This window comes from Pseudopipra pipra, chromosome W (genome assembly GCF_036250125.1).
Source record: "Pseudopipra pipra isolate bDixPip1 chromosome W, bDixPip1.hap1, whole genome shotgun sequence".
NCBI classification, from domain to species: Eukaryota; Metazoa; Chordata; class Aves; order Passeriformes; family Pipridae; genus Pseudopipra; species Pseudopipra pipra.
In genome coordinates, this window is record NC_087580.1 from 53,889,540 (window position 1) to 53,907,995 (window position 18,456).

The 18,456-nt window shown below is 39.9% G+C and overlaps 1 protein-coding gene across 2 annotated transcripts in view; it reads left to right on the top strand.

Moving 5' to 3' along the window:
- The window catches only part of LOC135405093 (mothers against decapentaplegic homolog 2-like), a 70,836-nt gene extending 52,899 nt beyond the window's left edge, over window positions 1–17,937 (top strand). For both annotated transcript variants that reach the window (XM_064639805.1, XM_064639806.1), the window contains 6 exons: window positions 1,375–1,449; window positions 3,082–3,135; window positions 4,198–4,410; window positions 6,185–6,322; window positions 6,468–6,612; window positions 16,042–17,937. In XM_064639805.1, coding sequence (XP_064495875.1) covers window positions 1,375–1,449; window positions 3,082–3,135; window positions 4,198–4,410; window positions 6,185–6,322; window positions 6,468–6,612; window positions 16,042–16,165 — 749 coding nt within the window. In that variant the 3' untranslated portion in view covers window positions 16,166–17,937. The remainder of the gene's footprint in view (window positions 1–1,374; window positions 1,450–3,081; window positions 3,136–4,197; window positions 4,411–6,184; window positions 6,323–6,467; window positions 6,613–16,041) is intronic.
- The last annotated feature ends 519 nt before the right edge of the window (window positions 17,938–18,456 follow it).

Below are 18,456 nucleotides of genomic sequence, written 5' to 3' on the forward strand. Positions count from 1 at the left end.
TAACTATAATGTATGATTTGGAGAAGGGTAGAGTCCACTTTATCAAAATGAATTCAATAAAAATGTTCAAAATTAGTATGATTTTTGTTATCATACTTCTTGATAGTGAAGATTTCCCTTAATTGTCCTTTTAAATTATCATTTGAATTTTGTCATATCTAGCACACTAGCTTTACAGAGTGAACCAAAGATATAATTATAATTCTTTTGGTTAATTTTTATTTAATCAACTGACTTAATCTAGTTTCCTCTCACTGACTTCCTTCTGATCTTACTATATTGCTGTAAATCTCAGACATGATATTTGATATAATTTGATTTTAATTCTTAAACAAAAGACTTTATCTTTAAATTTCTGCTGTTTGATAATAATGTAATTAAATGTATTTAATCCCTCAGATGTCTCAGAGACAATTCTAAAGTGATTGTAGAGATAGTTAGCTTCAAACACTTTCACTAAAGAAATCCAGGTTTTGCCTTTAATATATAGAATCATAGAATATCCTGAGTTGGAAGGAACCCACAAGGATCATTGAAGTCCAACTCCATATAGGAAAAGACATTTGCCCAGTTCAAAGAAAATTATTTCCTGAAAAGCAGTTGGTTAACTCATCTGGATTGCAAAGTACATTTTGAATGGAGAAAGGGAAAATGCATACTCTTCTGGGTTTTGAAGATATTTCTGTTTAATTACACACAGTTTCTAGTATCAGAATGCTTCAAACTTGTTACTGAGTTTGCTTTGGTCTGTGAAACTCCATCTTTAAAGAAAGCTAGTTAAAAAAATAGATGATTGTTTTAATAATGGTAATAGAGCTTGTGCAGTGTAACTAGTTAAATAATATAGCTATTATTGACTGAAATCAACTGTTAGATATTGAAGAAAAATGGATTTGAGGTGGGGACTGAACTGAAAAGTAACCTTCGAATCTAGCAAGGGAGGGTATCTGATCTGATGGTTATACTACATAAAGATAGCTCACATGATTTTTTTCTTTTGTGGAAGTCACCAAATTTTTTTTTCATCTAATTCTACTAAAAGTGAAAGCTGTTGATTACAATTGCAAAATTGTTGCTCATTGTAGTGAAAGTATCTTGTCTTAAATGGAACAAACAAGGATTATCTGTTAATTATATAACATATTTGAACAGTTGACTGGCATACAAGAGATGATACATTTTACATAGACAATTAAGGCAGGAAATGTATTTGAAGTCCTACTGGAAGGAAAAAGGGACAGCAAAATGACATTCTAATAAAATATTCGGGTATCATATGGAGCTCATGAAGATTTAAGAACAAAAACCCCGAATGCTAAATCTTAAAAATTTCCCCAGTCATTGAACCAATAGGTGGATTTTTTGTTTTGATAGAAACACCACCTCCAGGATATATCAGTGAAGATGGAGAAACGAATGACCAGCAGTTGAACCAAAGCATGGATACAGGTAACAGTATTTTCAAAACTTGGAATTACTAGCTGTGATCCCTCTGCATAGCAGCATGAATTCAGCCCAAGAGATGATGGCAGTTTTCCTCTGTACAACCTGGTGTTTTCTGTTTAAAATATCACTTTCAGTCTTTAGTAAACAAATTAATATTTTGCTAGGGGAATGCTTTTAAAACATTCTGTACCATATTAAGTACATTACATGTTTCATAACAAAAGCATACAGGTCTAATTAAGTCTTCATCAGATTTTAATAGCTGATTGGTTTTAACCATCCCCAACTTTACCTTCTGGAAACAGGTTCATTGGCCTAAACAGATGCTGCATTTTGAGAATCTGTCTCTTAACTCTGGCACCTTATCACTTCTGCCATGTTTCAAATCAATTCTTGTATGGAAGGGTCTATGAAAAGAGTAGTAGAAACATTACGCATTTGTGCCTTTGTATGAGTTTCTAGATAGTGTTTGGCTTTAGACTTGGACAAAGCACAGTTAAATATGCTGGATAAGAACCTTCTGCTATGTGCTGGCAGACTTGAGTGTGTTTGATTAGCTAATGTTAGCAACCTTTTTTAGTTAGTTGGAATCAACTTCACCAGTTTCTGTAAGAACTGCAATATTTTCCCACTATGTGACAACAGGTACCTTAATTTAAAAAGCCTGATATCAGCAATCATTGTAGGAATGATTCTGTGCAAAGCCTCTTTGTATTTTGTCTACGAGTGCACAAATTGTGTTGGAGAGTTCATGTTTTTCTAAATTTTTTCCTTCCTCCTTCCAGGAAAGAATAATCTCAAATGAGGAAATCCAGCTTGTTCTTCTAGAGATAAACCCTCTCCTTTGAGAATAGAGGCAATATCTTGCTTGTCTCATCCACTTTTTCTTAGCTTTTTTTCCACTGAATTTGGGAAGAAGTCACTACCTTCTCACTGGGCTGAAGCACCTCTCTTATGAAGACAGGCTGAGAGAGTTGGGGTTGTCCAGCCTGGAGAAGAGAAGGCTCCAGGGAGACCTTAGAGCACCTTCCAGTACCTAAAGGGGCTACAAGAGAGCTGGAGAGGGACTTTTGACAAGGGCATGGAATGATAGGAGAAGGGGGAATGGCTTCAAACTGACAGAGGGCAGGGTTAGATTAGATATTGGGAAGAAATTCTTTCCTGTGAGGGTGGCGAGGCACTGGCACAGGTTGCCCAGAGAAGCTGTGGCTGCCCCATCCCTGGAAGTGTTCAATGCCAGGTTGGATGGGGCTTTGAGCAACCTGGTCTAGTGGAAGGTGTCCCTGCCCATGGCAGGGGGGTTGGAACCAGATGATCTTTAATGTCCCTTCCAACCCAAGCCATTCTATGATTCTATGACAAGCACATAAATAAAGTTATGTTCACAGAGTGTGCATGAAGTGAAAGCTCTGCCAAATACAACACTAAGATGTTAATTGAGTCTTTATGAGGAGAGGTAGGTTCCCATGAGTCTGGAAAATTAAATGCAGTCTTAATTCACAATAAGTGTGTGATATGCTGGAAAAGTGGTGTTAGGATTTCTGAGGTTTCTTATTCCAAAGAATTTCAGTGTAAAACTATATCTGGATAATGGTTATACCTACCTATCTGAAATAATCTGTATTGCTTCAACAGGATCTCCAGCAGAGCTGTCTCCTAGTACTCTTTCTCCAGTTAATCATAGCCTGGGTAAGCTGGAAATACTTTTAATTATTTCTCTATGTGTGGTGACTCTCTCTCTCTATATATATATATAACATTAAAAATGAAAATGTACTTAAAAAAATAAGAACTGTATTAGGAGGAGACTATTTGGTTGGCTTGCTGATGATGAACATAATAGGGCTGGGTTAATAACTTGTTAACTACTACTCTATTTCTGTAACTGTTGAGTTCCTAGCAAAGAGAAAGAATAATATGGTTGTGTGTGCAGGACTAGCATTTATAAAATAAATACTTTAAAGGACGTTAGCCAATCCATAGTGCTGCCCAGACTTGCTGACTCCCTTGTATATGTGTTCTGTTGCTCTTCTCATGTACTGTTTGACCTGTAACTGCAACACAATCGTTACTCCCACATTAGTTGCCCACCTGCTTTGATTGGGTGCCATTGCTGTGTATTTGTATAAATGCCTCAGGAAGATCAGATTCCCCTAGGTTTGTTTAAGGAATGGTGGCAGAAAAATGCTGTTCAGAACACTGAGTAATTAGGGTAGGTAAAAAGGGGAAGCGGCTCAGGAAAAGCTGAAGATGCACAGGGAAGATAGCTCTCATAGGGGAAAGTAAAAGGAGCTTAGAACTGCTTTTAGATAAAGAGACAGTATAAGATCTAATGTAATACAAGGAAACATCATTTTCATATTAATATTTTTTTCCTTTATGTGGTTCAGTGTTTGATAGTTTAATCTTTTCTTTAACACTGCCAAAATGTTTGCAAGTTATAGAAAAGCAACAGAAATATCTCAATGTCTGGCACTCACAGCAGCATTAGCTTAATCATTTTGCCGAGCAAAATACAAGTACTGAACTAAATGAACTGTGGTCAGATTAGATCACTCCTTCTTCCCCTCCTTCCCTTGTGTGAAAGATTGAATTCCATTCTGTTTACTGGGGTAGATAAAAATGACAGCAAGCAAAATATGATTTGAGGAGACTACCTCTGTCATTTCTGGGAGAGACAAATAGCAGGGCAGATAGATTTATTTTCAGCCTCAAATTCTGTATTAAGCTTGTTTTTTAATATTTTTTTAGACTTGCAACCAGTTACTTACTCGGAGCCTGCATTTTGGTGTTCAATAGCATATTATGAATTGAATCAAAGAGTGGGAGAAACCTTCCATGCATCCCAGCCTTCCCTGACTGTAGATGGCTTTACAGATCCTTCAAATTCAGAACGATTTTGTCTAGGTTTGCTTTCCAATGTAAACAGAAATGCTACAGTGGAAATGACAAGGCGACATATAGGTAAAGATCTCTGATCTTTAAATATTTAATTTCATTTTAGACATTAAATTATCTGGAATGATCCAGGTAGGAATGACCTGGAATGATCTGTGTGTTGGGTTCCTTTTGCCCTTGTGCAGCCAGCCATAGAACTTCTCTCTCAGAGCTTGCCAAGGAGAGCTTGGTCTCTCTTGCTAAGAAGTGGAAAGACAGAGAGGTTGCTGCTTCTGAAATTAGGGAGAAATATAGCTTCTGTTACCACAACCTGTTGCAATTGGGAAGAGATGTAGTGATGGCTAGAGCTGAAAGGAGCTCCCTTTCCTCTATCAGTAGTCACTAAGCTGGTGGCAGCAGCAGTCACACAGCTGTCAGGCTGCAAGCGGCACAGGAAGAAGCCACTCAACTGTATGGGATTTCTGTTGCTCACATTGCTGTTCTCTGCCTTCTGGAAAAAGATGATGTACCAAAGTATCCCAAAGGGCAGGTTTTTGGCTTTCAGGCTCCCTGTTGGACTGCTCTGCCCTAGGTAGCATTTATATTCAGGGTTGCTTATAATTGAAATTTAAGCTTTAATTACAAAATATTAGCATGTTGCTTGGTTTATTCTAATTTATGAAACACAGAATGGACATTGGTAGTACATGAATGCTTTTCTGAAATGGGAAAAGCTGCAGTCGAGATAACATGCTGTTTTGACGATTAAGATTTTCTTTGTAACGGTTAGTAAAGAATATTGTTTTCCACAATGCAGTGTCTTGGCTTTAGGTTCTTCAATAAACTAGCTTTTTTTTTCTGGATTCTTTTATTTAGCAACATTCGTGAAGGTTTTTTGTTTTTATTTTTGGTAAAAATTTCAACCTCTTTAGTAGAACTTTCTGATTCCCTCTATGCCAAATCCAAATGCTTGTGTAATAAAATTTTAGATGTGCAGAAGCCCAGGCTATGCCTGTGCTGACTGATCAAAATGATCAATGATGAGGGAAAGCAAAAATGTAAGGAGCTCTCACTTTTTTTAATAGAGCAGCTCACATTTTGTTTGAAAAATTGTTTTAAAGAAAAAGGGGAATAGAAACTACGACCTTAAAAGAACCTGTTAATTATAAGTAGTTTTCTTTGAGAGATCAATTGTACATTACTTATATTCTGCTAGAAATAACCCATACAGTTTTTTTCCACTTAAAGAGAGAGAACAAGATCACAATTTAAAAGCGAACAATACGGTTTCTTATGGGTATTTTTTTGTAATAGGCCTAAATGAAGTCTTGTTGGTTTTGTTAAAGTAGTACAGAGAAGGGGTATGCAGTGGGTTATGAAATAGTGTGGGTGCATGTAAGCAGAGTGTCGAAATGGTACACTGTGTTTTCCTTTTTTGTCATAGTGGCCTGTGCTGCTTCACATACAATTCTTTAATACTAGCACAAGTTTTAATTCTGTTGAATCTAATCTTTTTATTTCAATTTTGGTATTTCTTTAAGTGAAAAAGTTATTTGGTGGTGAACACTGCTTTCTAACTTGTATTTGGTTACAAACCACTACATGGTTAGAAAATTCTATCTCACTCTTGACCAAAAATTATTCTGCTTCTCCTTCAAATATTGTGTGTTCATGGGAGAAAAATGCAAGTTAATTGTGTTCTGTTCCTGCTACAGGTGTGAACCCAGCTTTGTGGTCCTGTAGATAATTGGTTTCTGTTGTAAAGAAAGAAAAACCTTGGCCTTCTCTGAAACAAAATACTCTCGTTTGTTAATCTGCTTGGGTCATATAATAACTAGAGTTCCTTTGAATTCTGCTACAGGAAGGGGAGTACGTCTCTATTACATTGGTGGAGAAGTTTTTGCTGAGTGCTTAAGCGACAGCGCGATTTTTGTTCAGAGCCCCAACTGTAATCAAAGATATGGCTGGCATCCTGCAACTGTGTGCAAAATTCCACCAGGTTAGTAGCCTACCAAAGGTCTCATGGGAAAATATTCAGTGAATGTATTCACTGGACATTTGCTTTCCTTTTCATAGTTTCTTCATAGTTTTGGTCTTCTGTGTAGTAAACGCGAGTATTCATTGGACTTTTTTTTTCTTTATAGGATGCAATCTAAAAATCTTTAATAACCAAGAATTTGCTGCTCTTCTGGCTCAATCTGTGAATCAGGGTTTTGAAGCAGTTTATCAGCTTACTAGAATGTGTACCATAAGAATGAGTTTTGTTAAAGGATGGGGAGCTGAATACAGGTAAGAAACTTTTGCTTTTAATTTTAGAGTTAATTTTTCTTCTTTCACTAATGCACTATTTCTGTCTGGTTTGAAAGTTGTACCTACAGGCTTCTTACTGCTATTGTAGATATGCTGTCTGCAAGTTGTGTGGCTTTATTAATATAATAAATAAACCACATGACCCGGTTGGTTGGATTCCCAAAAACCAAATCCGTTTATTGGAAGCAAACAGCACCTTTTATATGCACTTCAAAACAACACGTGATTCTCTTAGCCAACCACCATGGGACTTGCCACTGCCCATGTGTATTAGAGTATATTTTGGGGACTACATCTCCCAGGATGCCTCATCCAGCATCCCTAAAACACGTTCCCCACATCTCCCCTGGCTTTATTATTAAGATGAATCATAGAACAGTGCAAATAACAGAACAGTACATTTTTAAACCTTGTAAAACCTTTAACAATTACCATTGTATCACAGTGACCCAGCTCACTGCTTTACCTTGGTTCTTCAACAAACCTACTTATTTGAATTTTTATCTCTAACCTTTTGAATTTGCTTGATGTAAACTTGAACCTTTATTTTCTTAAGGGTTTGTGTGTAACTGGGATAAACAACAACTTTATTGATCTGAGGGTTTTTTATGTAACTGTGAAACTTCTCTAACTAGGATGAACAACAACTTTATTAACTTGAGGGGTTTGGCATAACTGGGTAGAACATTGATTTTACTTTTCTAAGGGTTTGCATGTAATTGGTAGAAGCATCAACTTTATTTTTCTGAGGGCTGTTTATAAAACTGGATGGTACTTATGTAACTGGGAACCTTTATTTGTCTAAGGGTTTGTGTAGAACAGGGAAAATTCAACTTTACTTCAACAACAGGGTTTACTGGGGGGTAAATGTCATGAACTGAATTCTTCTAATGTGACCGTGTGGCTGAGGTAATGTTACCTTTTTAAGACTTAGCGTTTAAAGTGCTTGTACACTCACACAATTCTCTTTCATTCACTCACACACTCACACGGGCGGCTGCCACTCTCTTTCTTCACATGCACACATGGCTTTTAATAAGATTCTGTATTTTTGCCACATTGGTCATTTTCAGTAGTAAACATCAGTTGTGCGTCTCTGTCTGCAGTTTCTTCAATTATCACTCTGGTTCTTGCTGCTACTGTGAAGGCGTACCTATGTAGGGTTTGACACACCTGGAGGGAATCCATTTTAGTTCTTTACCTGTAGATATACACGCATACCCCCTTCCCCATGTCACAAGGTCTACTGGTCCCATCCATTGCCCTGATATTAGGTCTTTTATCATGGCCGGTGGTTTGGGAGAGGAAAACGCCCGAGATCTGTGCCGTCTCCCACACCCGCTTTTCTCTGCACTGTCACAACCCAAAAAATTTATGACACGTTGCCCCCCACAGATGCCCCCGCGGGCCACAGACAGACCCCCCCCCGTCTTTTGAGCATGTCCTCTAGGGCACGGTGCGCCCTCTCCACCATGGCCTGTCCCGTGGGTGAGCGCGGCACGCCTATGGAATGAGAGATTCCCCAGTCTGTCAGGAAAGCCCTGACCTTTGCTGAAATGTATGCCGGGCTGTTGTCAGTTTTTATCTTTTTTGGGATCCCTAGTGTTGCAAAGCAGTTAAGCCAGCACCTTATGACATCCCTTGCCTTTTCCCCAGTGTGTGCGGTGGCAGTTATGTATCTGGAGTGCGTGTCGACTGCAACATGAACATATTTTAGCCGACCAAACTCTGGTATGTGTGTGATATCTGTCTGCCATACCTCATTAGCTATTAGTCCCCTGGGGTTAACTCCTTCCTGGGATGGCACTGGAGTAATTTGTTGGCAGTCTGGACATGACATGACCATGTCTCAAGCCTGATTGAGGGTGATTTGAAATTGTCTCTTCAGAGAATGTGTGTTCTGGTGGAAAAAGGAATGAGACAATTTAGCTTGCTCAGGTGTCCTAGGCACTGTAGTGAACATAGCTGCTGCATCAGCCCTTTGGTTCCCATCTACTACAGGCCCCGGCATTTCTGTGTGTGACCTAACATGCATTTATGTAGAATTCAAACCTTCTGTGGTTAACAAGAACCCATACAGTACGTATTTCAGCGAGTAAGTGGGGATTAGCAACATCTCGAAGGAAGGAAACCTCGAGATGTGAAACCAAACCTACTGCATAACATGAATCAGTAACAATGTTAATTGGCTGATCAGAAAACAGTTCAAAGGCAATGCGAATAGCTGCAAGTTCTAGGACCTGTACCGAACCATGGCTTATGGTCTGTACCTCCTTTTCCCACTGTCCTGTGGCAGGGTTTACCCACGTCACTGCAGCCTTTTTGGACCGTCCTGATGCATCAGTAAAAACTGTGAGGCCTTTTATTGGCTGGTGTTGACATCTGCGTGTGGCTTTTAAGGGTAGGTTACCCATTTCTGCCCAAAGTCTGTACTTAGGATAGTGAGTAGAAATGTCACCATCATAGCCTGCCAAGGCTGCCTGGAATCCAGCATCTTCGGCCAGTAGCCAGTCGAGGTTGCCCTTCGTTGCTGGGATTTAGATGGTCTCAGAATCCTGTCCATCCAACTCCTGTAGACGTCCTCTGCCCTTAATGACAAGCTTGACAAACATTTAATCAATTGTCCACACAGCCTTTGGTGGTGAATGGGGCAGAAACAGCCACTCCAGGACCCTCAGTGGATCCGATTCAGCCTGGTCCCACTGAAACAAAACTGCAAATGACTGGAACCTGCTAGGAACAAGTGCAAGGCAGGTGTGAAGTTCAGGATTTCTCCTTCTGCCTTGTCTGCTCTCAATTGCCTGACAACATGTCTTTAATGCCTGCTTTACCTCTGTGGTCAGGGACCGACTAGATGTCAAGTCGGGATCGCCTTTTAGCAGCTCAAATAGGGGGTGCAGTTCCTCTGTGGTCAAGCCTAAGATAGACCTTAACCAGTTGATGGCTCCTAAAAGTTTCTGCAAATCATTTAAGGTTAAAGTGTCCTTTACGTTAATTGTCAGTGGCTGGGGTGAGATCTCCTGCTGCGTGATCCTCCATCCAAGGTAGGTCCAGGGTTGAGATCGTTGGATCTTCTCTGGAGCGACCTGGAACCCTGCTTCTTGGACAGCATTAGTAAGAGCAGTTATAACAGTTTGTAACTCAGTCTCTTTGGCCGTGGCGACCAAGATGTCATCCATGTAATGGTAAATAATTGCTGAGGAGTGAAGCTTTCTGACAGGGTGGATAGCCTTTGCCACAACAGTCTGACAAATCCTTGGGCTCTTTCTCATCCCCTGAGGCAAAACAACCCAGAGGTATCTCTGCATGGGCTGTGTGTGGTTCAAAGCGGGGATGGAGAAAGCAAATTGTGGCGCATCGTTGGGGTGTAGAAAAATGGTGAAAAAACAGTCCTTTAAATCAATTACCATTAAAGGCCATCCTGCTGGAAGTATAGCAGGTGAGAGAAGTCCCGGTTGTAATGCCCCCATAGGTTCTATCACTGAGTTAACTGCTCTTAGGTCATGCAGCATCCGCTACTTGCCACTTTTCTTTGGTATGCAGAACACCGGAGTGTTCCACGGACTGGAAGTTTGCACTATATGTCCTGCATCTAGTTGCTGTAAAAGGGGATTAGTTGGGCAAGCCGTTGTCCCTCAGGTATGTAACAGGGAGGCACTGGAGTCTATGCCACTGACAGTCTGACACTGTGAGAGTCAGAGTCAATCACTCCGGGTAAGACAAACAAACCCATCCTGGTGGTTGACGATCGTCCTATTAGAAGGGCATGGACTCCTGGGCCTAAAGGTCCCCAAACCCCTATGGGGATCAACACTACGGTGGTAGATGTTAAAGTTACTGGGTCTCTGGAGGCCAGGTCCAACCCAGCGCTGCCTGAGGTGGCGGTGAGCAAATCGCTAACCTGTTTTCTTGAGCCGTATTTATTTGCTGAACCAGGGCGCGCGGCTTCGCGCCCTGTCTGCAGTTTCTATGATGGGAAGGGTTTCTCCTCCCCCGCTCACGTGGCCGGGACAAGATGGCTACGGGGCCGGAAGAGACGGCTCAAGTTCTGGTCCATTTCGCGCGCAAGATGGCTGCACCCAGGTCACATTTCTTTTGCCACGTGGCCACGAGTCATCAGCGACAAGAGGGGGTGAGTTGTCTGGGTTCCCCTCCCCCACACCGCAACAGGAACCTACAAACCGCCCCTGTGTACTGGATTCGCGATTTTAAATTCCTGCCCTTTCTCCTCAGCTCGCGTGCACGCCAAAACCGGGACCCTCACCGTAGCTTACATCGCTCCCCCCCACTCCTGCCCGCACGAAACCCAACCCAAGTCCATTGTTAGGTCCTCCTGGGTCGCACGCGGTTCTCCCTCACCCCCGCATCTGTTCCTGTTGTCTGGGGAATGTCTGCACCTAGTAGCATGGGTGGGGGGTGCGGGAAAATGTGTGTTAGGGTCTCTGGGGGGGTTCTGCTTTTTTTTGAGAGATCTACAGAGCGTCCATGACTTGCGTCCAGGCAGGAAGGCATTTAGAGGCTCCTGTATTGCCTAACATAGATCTTTTTCTCATAGTCCTGCCAATTTTTTGCCAGGTGTTTATATTTAGAGCTCCTACGAGCAGCAGTCCTGACGCAACGATTTTTATCTGTTGGAAGAGTTCTGTTATTTCTGTGCGTGTGATCTCGGTGGGATATGTTCTTAGCAAAAGACAAATTGCTTCTGCATCCCTTTCTATGTCCTGGGAAACCGAATTCCCCATGCTTTCTTTACCTTTTTTCTTTGCTACTTTCCTCTCGCATGTGTTTTCTCACTGCTTTCAGTTCTCGCCGCTTTTGATTTTTGCCGCTTAGGCTTTCGGTGCTTTCGGTCTCCACCGCTTTCGACTTTCGCCGGTTTTGTTTCCCGCCACTTTCGGCTTGCGTTCTCCGCCTCGCTTCTCGACTTTTGTTCTCCGCTTCGCTTCCCCTCGCACGTGCACCTTCAATTTTTTCAAGCTCTGTTCAGTAGTGCATCCTCCAGCCATGTTCGGCACTGAAATTTCAACGCTTTTATCAATGTCTGGCTTTTTTCCGGGATGTGTTCCTGAGCTTTAGAACAAGCTAGTGCAAACTCAACCGCAATCTTCCTTGCTGCAAGGCAGTCTGATTATCCCTGTTTCAGGGAGTGCCCCATGTTGCGGGCACCAGATGTGGCTTTATTAATATAATAAATAAACCACATGACCTGGTTGGTTGGATTCCCAACAACCAAATCCATTTATTGGAAGCGAATAGCACCTTTTATATGCACTTCAAAACAACACGTGATTCTCTTAGCCAACCGCCATGGGACTTGCCCCTGCCCATGTGTATTAGAGTATATTTTGGGGACTACATCTATAGTGCTTTTGGAAAACTCCACAAAAGAGTATGGCGTAATAAACACTTGAAGAAAATTACCAAGATCAGTGTTTACAGAGCCATAGTGTTGTCTACTCTCTTGTATGGTTCCGAGTCATGGGTCATCTACCGCCACCACCTGCATCTCCTAGAACGCTTCCATCAACGCTGCCTCCGTTCAATCTTAAACATCCACTGGTCAGATTATGTGACCAATACATCTGTTCTAGAACAAGCAGCAGTCACAAGTATAGAGGCCATGTTGTTGAGAACACAGCTGCGATGGGCAGGGCACGTCTCCAGGATGAAGGACCACTGCCTCCCTAAGATCTTGCTCTATGGTGAACTTGCCACTGGCTGCCGCATGAGAGGAGCCCCGAAGAAAAGATACAAGGACTCCCTGAAACAACATCTGAGCCTTGGCCATATTGATCACCATAACTGGTCTACTCTGGCCTCAAATCGGGAGGCCTGGAGACACACCATCTGTAATGCTGCTGTCTCCTTTGAGAACACACGCAGGATCACTCTCGAGGAGAAAAGGCAACGCAGAAAGAACCGTGTTCTGCGGAATATACCATCTAAGGAGTCTTTCTACTGTGCCTTTTGCAATCGGACATGTCTGTCTCGTATTGGCCCTTAAGTCACCAACGTACCTGTAACAAATGTGGATAGAGCCTTCCCAAATCTTCGTTCGCGAAGCCCAGCCATGATGATGATCTCCCAGGATACCTCGTCCAGAATCCCTAATTATGTTCACTACAAGTTGAACCCATATTTTCCTTTTTCTTCCCATCAGCTATGGAGCTTCTAAGTTATAAAGAGCAGAAACTGATTTTAGTATTGCAGTCAGCTGTTGACCAAGGAATGTTGCCAAAGTTCTGTTTCCTTGCTTGGTCTTGCTTGCTTGCTTGCTTATTATGGCAAAATCACTGACAACATCTAGAAGTTTCACAGTTTGTGCTGTGAGATTATTTGCTGTTTGTTAGATACACAGTCATTTTGGTCTCTGTTCTGTTCTGTGTGGAGTATAATGAGTTCATTAGGTTGTGGTGCGGGATGCAGTTGATAGTATCTGACAGAAAGAATTGGGAGTCATTTGGAGTGCATTCTGCAGAATCAAACAGGTGGAGAACATACATTTAAGGGATGGCAAATATTTTGGAAATTGTAATGGAAAAAACTTTGCAGGAGTAAGATGACTGTTTATGTGGTAAAACTGCTAAAACCAATTTTTTGAGTGGAAAAAATAGCCTTTTATCTGCTTTTTTAATAGATTCCAATAGTATTCTCTATTTAAACAAATCCCTTTAACTTCTCTAGAAATTGTCCACTGAAAGTCTGACATATCAATACCCTATTGCAATACATAATGATTTTTAAAAAATCCATATAATTTCTGAAGTTGAATAATTGTGTGTAGATTCCGCTGTGAATCCTGTGGGGTTGTTTCTTTTATCTGCTCTTGAAATATATACATGTAAATAGCATCATCAATATGTGGGGGAGGCTTCTCAGCTAAATGAAGCCAATTTTGTAAAAATGTAATTCGATTAATGAGAAATTTGAGTAATGGAATAAATTGGTACCTCTTTGTTAGCAAAAGGTACACAAGAAAAAATCTGGCTCAAGTTTAAAGAATTATTGGATTTGGCTCAAAAGAAATATGTATACACATAATTAAATACAACATTCAAATCAGAACAGAAGAGTGGCTTAATCATTCAGATTATATGGAGACAACTTGAAGTGAATGGAGTGTAAGTGCTGAATTAAAACAGTGGGGAGCCTTTTGGTAAAGTTGTTTGTAAGGAGGGAGAATGTTGGTTGTTAGTAGTCTATAAACCTTTCGGAGATCATACGATTGAAAAAGCTGCAGTGCAAGCACTGCCAGAACAGCACAGAAACTGATTACTGGCATAATACTGAACTAGTTTCTTTGCATCTCTGTTTAAGATGATCCTAATAAATTATTGATGCACAAAACTTGTAAGTTATGCTGCAGTTGTGATTAAAGCCAGAAGAAGTTGCTCCTGCAAACACAACCTTGAATTTAAATGAATGTAGTCTAAATTGTCAAAATAGACCAGGAAGCACTGTAAAATCCATCATTCTTGTTAGAACTTCTGTGCTTCATCATTATGTCAAAAAAGTTTATCATAGAACAGGCTTGGGCAAAGCCAAAGCATTACTTAAATTTTATGTGTATGTGCGTAAACGTACAGGTATGGCAAGGTGGTACATTTTATTTATAAGCTTATAAGCTTGGTAGACAAAATAGTTTACAGCTTTTTGCTCAACACATGTTGGCTTGGATTGAAGTAGAAGTTCAGATCAGAAGTCAAGTGTTCACATTATCACAGGAACTATCCAGGTCTAGGATCATCTTCTGAAGAGAGTTCAGTAGAGGTAATTACAGCAAACAGTGATATGTGAACTGGAAATCTGTGGGTAAAAGAGGCTGAGTTTTAGCTTTGAAACAGCCATTAGCGACTGTCACTATTTTATTAAGTTCTGCCAGTGGTAGTGCAAAGCCAGGGTCATTGAACTGAACCAGTTATAAAATTCTGAGGAAGTGTGTTATGGAACACATTGTAGGAGAGTTAACAGTGTTGGAATTAATGAACTGAAAGGATTCTAGACTAAATGGAATTATATTTCCTGTGGTTTAGATTGTTCTTCTATTGGATCACTTTGTTTTGGCATAGGCATTTGGGTCTAAGATAACAATGTTTTTTAGAGTGCTAAGAGTGCACAGACCCCAGCTGCTTGCTTCTCCCAGAAAATGTGAAACCACAGACAACTTTAATCTTCTCACTGGCTTAATCTTTCTGCCTTTTCAGTTCCTCTGTTTATATAAACAGATTTCCTTAAAGCAAAGGGTTGTAGTGCCAACAATAAAAATGAAGGGGCTGGGTGTGTCTGACTAATCTGCTGCCTTTGAATCTTAATGCCTTTGTGCTTTGGCTTTGGGAAAGCTAGAATTACTAGGAAAAACTGGCTTAACGACAGCAGTCTTGCCAGTCTAGTTTGGAAAAACTCCCATGCCTGGAGTGGGTACAGTGAAATAACAGGATTTCTCAGGCAGAGTATGTCCAATACTGATTTTTTTACTTTGGAGATGAGAAGGAAAGTTTTTGAATAACAGGTCTCTGAAACAAGGATATATAGGAGAGTGAATGAAGCTTTTTTGATTATCAACCCTTCAGCTTTAGTGAGACTTGCTATATGATGTTTCATTAAGGGCTTCTATTGTGAAAAATTATAGGCAAATTTATATAGAAGACAAAGGAAACAAAATTTTTGCTTCAGTTGTTTGTGTGAGGATGCTACAGTATAAAACATGTAGAAGTGTAAGATTACAGAAAATCGGAGATAAAGTTTAGTGTTCCTTTGAGATAGCATCAGTTAGCACAGTATATACACACACTGTGTTTTGACATAGTGTTTCTGACAATATCTGTCAGTTTCCTTATACATTTATTTTGCCATTTACTCCAAAAAGCCAGACCTTATGATCATTATAGCATTGTGCTGTTTGACCATGCTGATAGCGCAGAGGCAAGGGTTTCTATTCTGTATTTCTCAGTAGTTGTCTACAAAATTCAAACCCATTTATGCATGCAGACTTTGAAGGTTGCAATGCAGCTGCACACAGCTATCTGTGACAGGAACACCACATTGGTTGGACAATCTTTTGAATTTCTTTTTAGAAGTAAGGCTCTTGGTGTGGTACTTGAAGCAAAGGCTGCAGTTCTTATTCTCCGGAGAGGAATATTCTCAACATATTATGGACAAGCATGTAATTATTGATATGGACAAGCATGTAATTATTGATATGTTTTACAGATGTGGAGTGTTTTGGAGATTTTGGGGAGTTTTTTCTTCAAAGACTGTCTGAAAAAAGTTTAGTAACAGTTACGGTAATGGTTGTGGATTTTTATCTTTCTGTGTATGAGATATAGATGGAAACAGATTTGATCGTATGATGAAGAACTTTATGGCAGCTAAAGCTGCTTTCTGACTTCCCTATTCTTTATTTTCTAGGCGGCAAACAGTAACAAGCACTCCTTGCTGGATTGAACTTCATCTGAATGGACCTCTACAATGGTTGGACAAAGTATTAACTCAGATGGGCTCCCCTTCAGTACGCTGCTCCAGCATGTCGTAAAACTCCTTCCTCTGTTACCAGTGGGCTAAACATCGAGTCCAATCAACAGACAATATAACAGTTCATCTGTCATAGTACTTGTGTGTGGTCCCCATGAACTGTTCACCATCCAAAAATGTTTTGTAAAAAGAAAAAAAAAGAAAAACAGCACTTGAGGTCTCATCAATTAAAGCACCTTGTGGATTCTGTTTCCTGTACTCTGATACTAGATGAAAATTTAGTGTATAGAAATGCCTTCTTCAGAAAGAAGATGGAACTGTTCTCAAGACTCTTAATGGTGTTTTTATTGGGTATATAAATGAGTGTCCTAGTAGTTTATCAATAACATGAATAACTAAGTAAATGTACAGGTAATGTATCATGATCTCAAATATCACAGTATTGTGCTGTTCTACATTTTAGTTCCCATAAATAGTTGTTTGGATTTTTTTGATTGGGGCAAATCTCTTATAAAATTCCAAGACCCTACTCCATTATTCTTTTATATTTTTTATATAAGCAGGTTTTCAAGTTGTCCTAAACATAAAAAGCAGACTTTCTTTGTAGAAAAGCTCATCTTTTTGCTGCCTTCTTACAGAAAAAGAAAATCCCTCAATTGGAAGGGAAAGAAATGTCTTTAAAATTTCACAGATGAATCTCAAGACACTTTATATACCTAATGGGGCCTAAAATCAATTGATATTATAAATTCCGAGTATCCATCACACTAGGAATATACTTTTCCCTACTCATCTGAGTTGATGCATCTGGTGCCAGAAGTATTGTTGGCAGTTGTGTAATTTGTGACATTTTTTGTACCTCGAATCATCAAAGTCAGTGTTTTTTCTCATGGAATGAGAATTTACTGTAACATTGGATGCTGGATTAAGTACACAAGGTTATTGGCTTATCCCTTGCATCTGTATTTTTTCATTGAACAGATGTCACTAAAAATCATTAGGTTGGAGCCAAATACCTTGAAAAATCCTTTCCCAAGGTAAACTACTCTTTTGTATAGGTTTTAAATAGATGCAGCTTCTTAACATATTTCAGTAACAAAATTTAAATTTTTGATCTGTGTGACTTTGTATAGCTTACTTGCATACCAGATCATACACATTCATTATGTCATAATGGGTCTTGTTATTAAAAGTAGTTGCTTCTGCAAAACCTTTAGGATAGTGGTTGCTGAGGTATGACTGGCAAAGGAGGACTTCTAGGCTCTTCATGACAGTGCATGTTATGGTGAACTCTTGGACACTACAGCTGCACCATATTGAAAATATTCTGAAATATATTCTACAAATAAGCCTGGGTTAGGGATGGATCGGGAAACTATAGAAGGATTATTCTGACTTGAAAAATATGCATCTTACTAATGAGCTTGTGATCTAGCTGTCATTCTTCTGTTATTGTGGCAGTAGCAGGATTGCCTTTGTCTGTTTTCCCATCGTTTCATCCATTACACTAGTACTGTACTTTGTAAGTACAGCTAGTGATAGCTTTGAGAACAAAAATATGGCCAGTGTTACAGCTTTTAATCTGTTGACTGAATTGATGATTGTGATGGATATTTTTATGCCATAATGACTAGGACATAGAAGCAATACCAAAAATCAAGCCTTGAAAATGTGTGCCAGACACCTTTCAAAAATTGGCAAAGCAGTTACCAGTTTATGCTAGTTTTACCACTAGACTAATGTATTGGTAGAACTTGTGAACCTCAGAAATAAGCTTCATACGTGTTGCATTTGCCTAATATGTGAATACACTAATAAAACTTTTAATTCTCATGATGGTTGGGTTTTTTTATTAATTGCTGTCTATATTTTCTGTTGAAGGTTAGGAGTCATTCTAACCCACCCAAATAAATGGCACAAGTGTCCTGCATGTTGTGGCTGGAAAGGTATAGTTAAGATGTTAAATTCACTTCTCATATAGCTGTTGTGGAGGTTCTGGATCTGTGTGTGTTTAGTGATACAGACTTTTACTCCAGATCAAGTTTATTAAAGCAGTAGCTTTTTCCTACCACAATCAAATTGCATCCTACTAACTCAGATGTTTACTTTCACCTGTGAAACAGATAAGAGCGACTTGTCTGGGTGAAAGACTCCCATTGCATTTATGAGCAGGTTACAACTTGAACCAGTTGGGTGACCTAATTCTGTAGTCCTCTTACCGTGGATTTCTGTATGTGTTCTCTCAGTTATGACAATATATTTGCTTTGCCTTGAGCATTGTAATTAATAACCTTGACTGTACCCCCTTTTTGGTGTGCACTTCCAAGGAGTGTACAAGGACACTGCAGATGT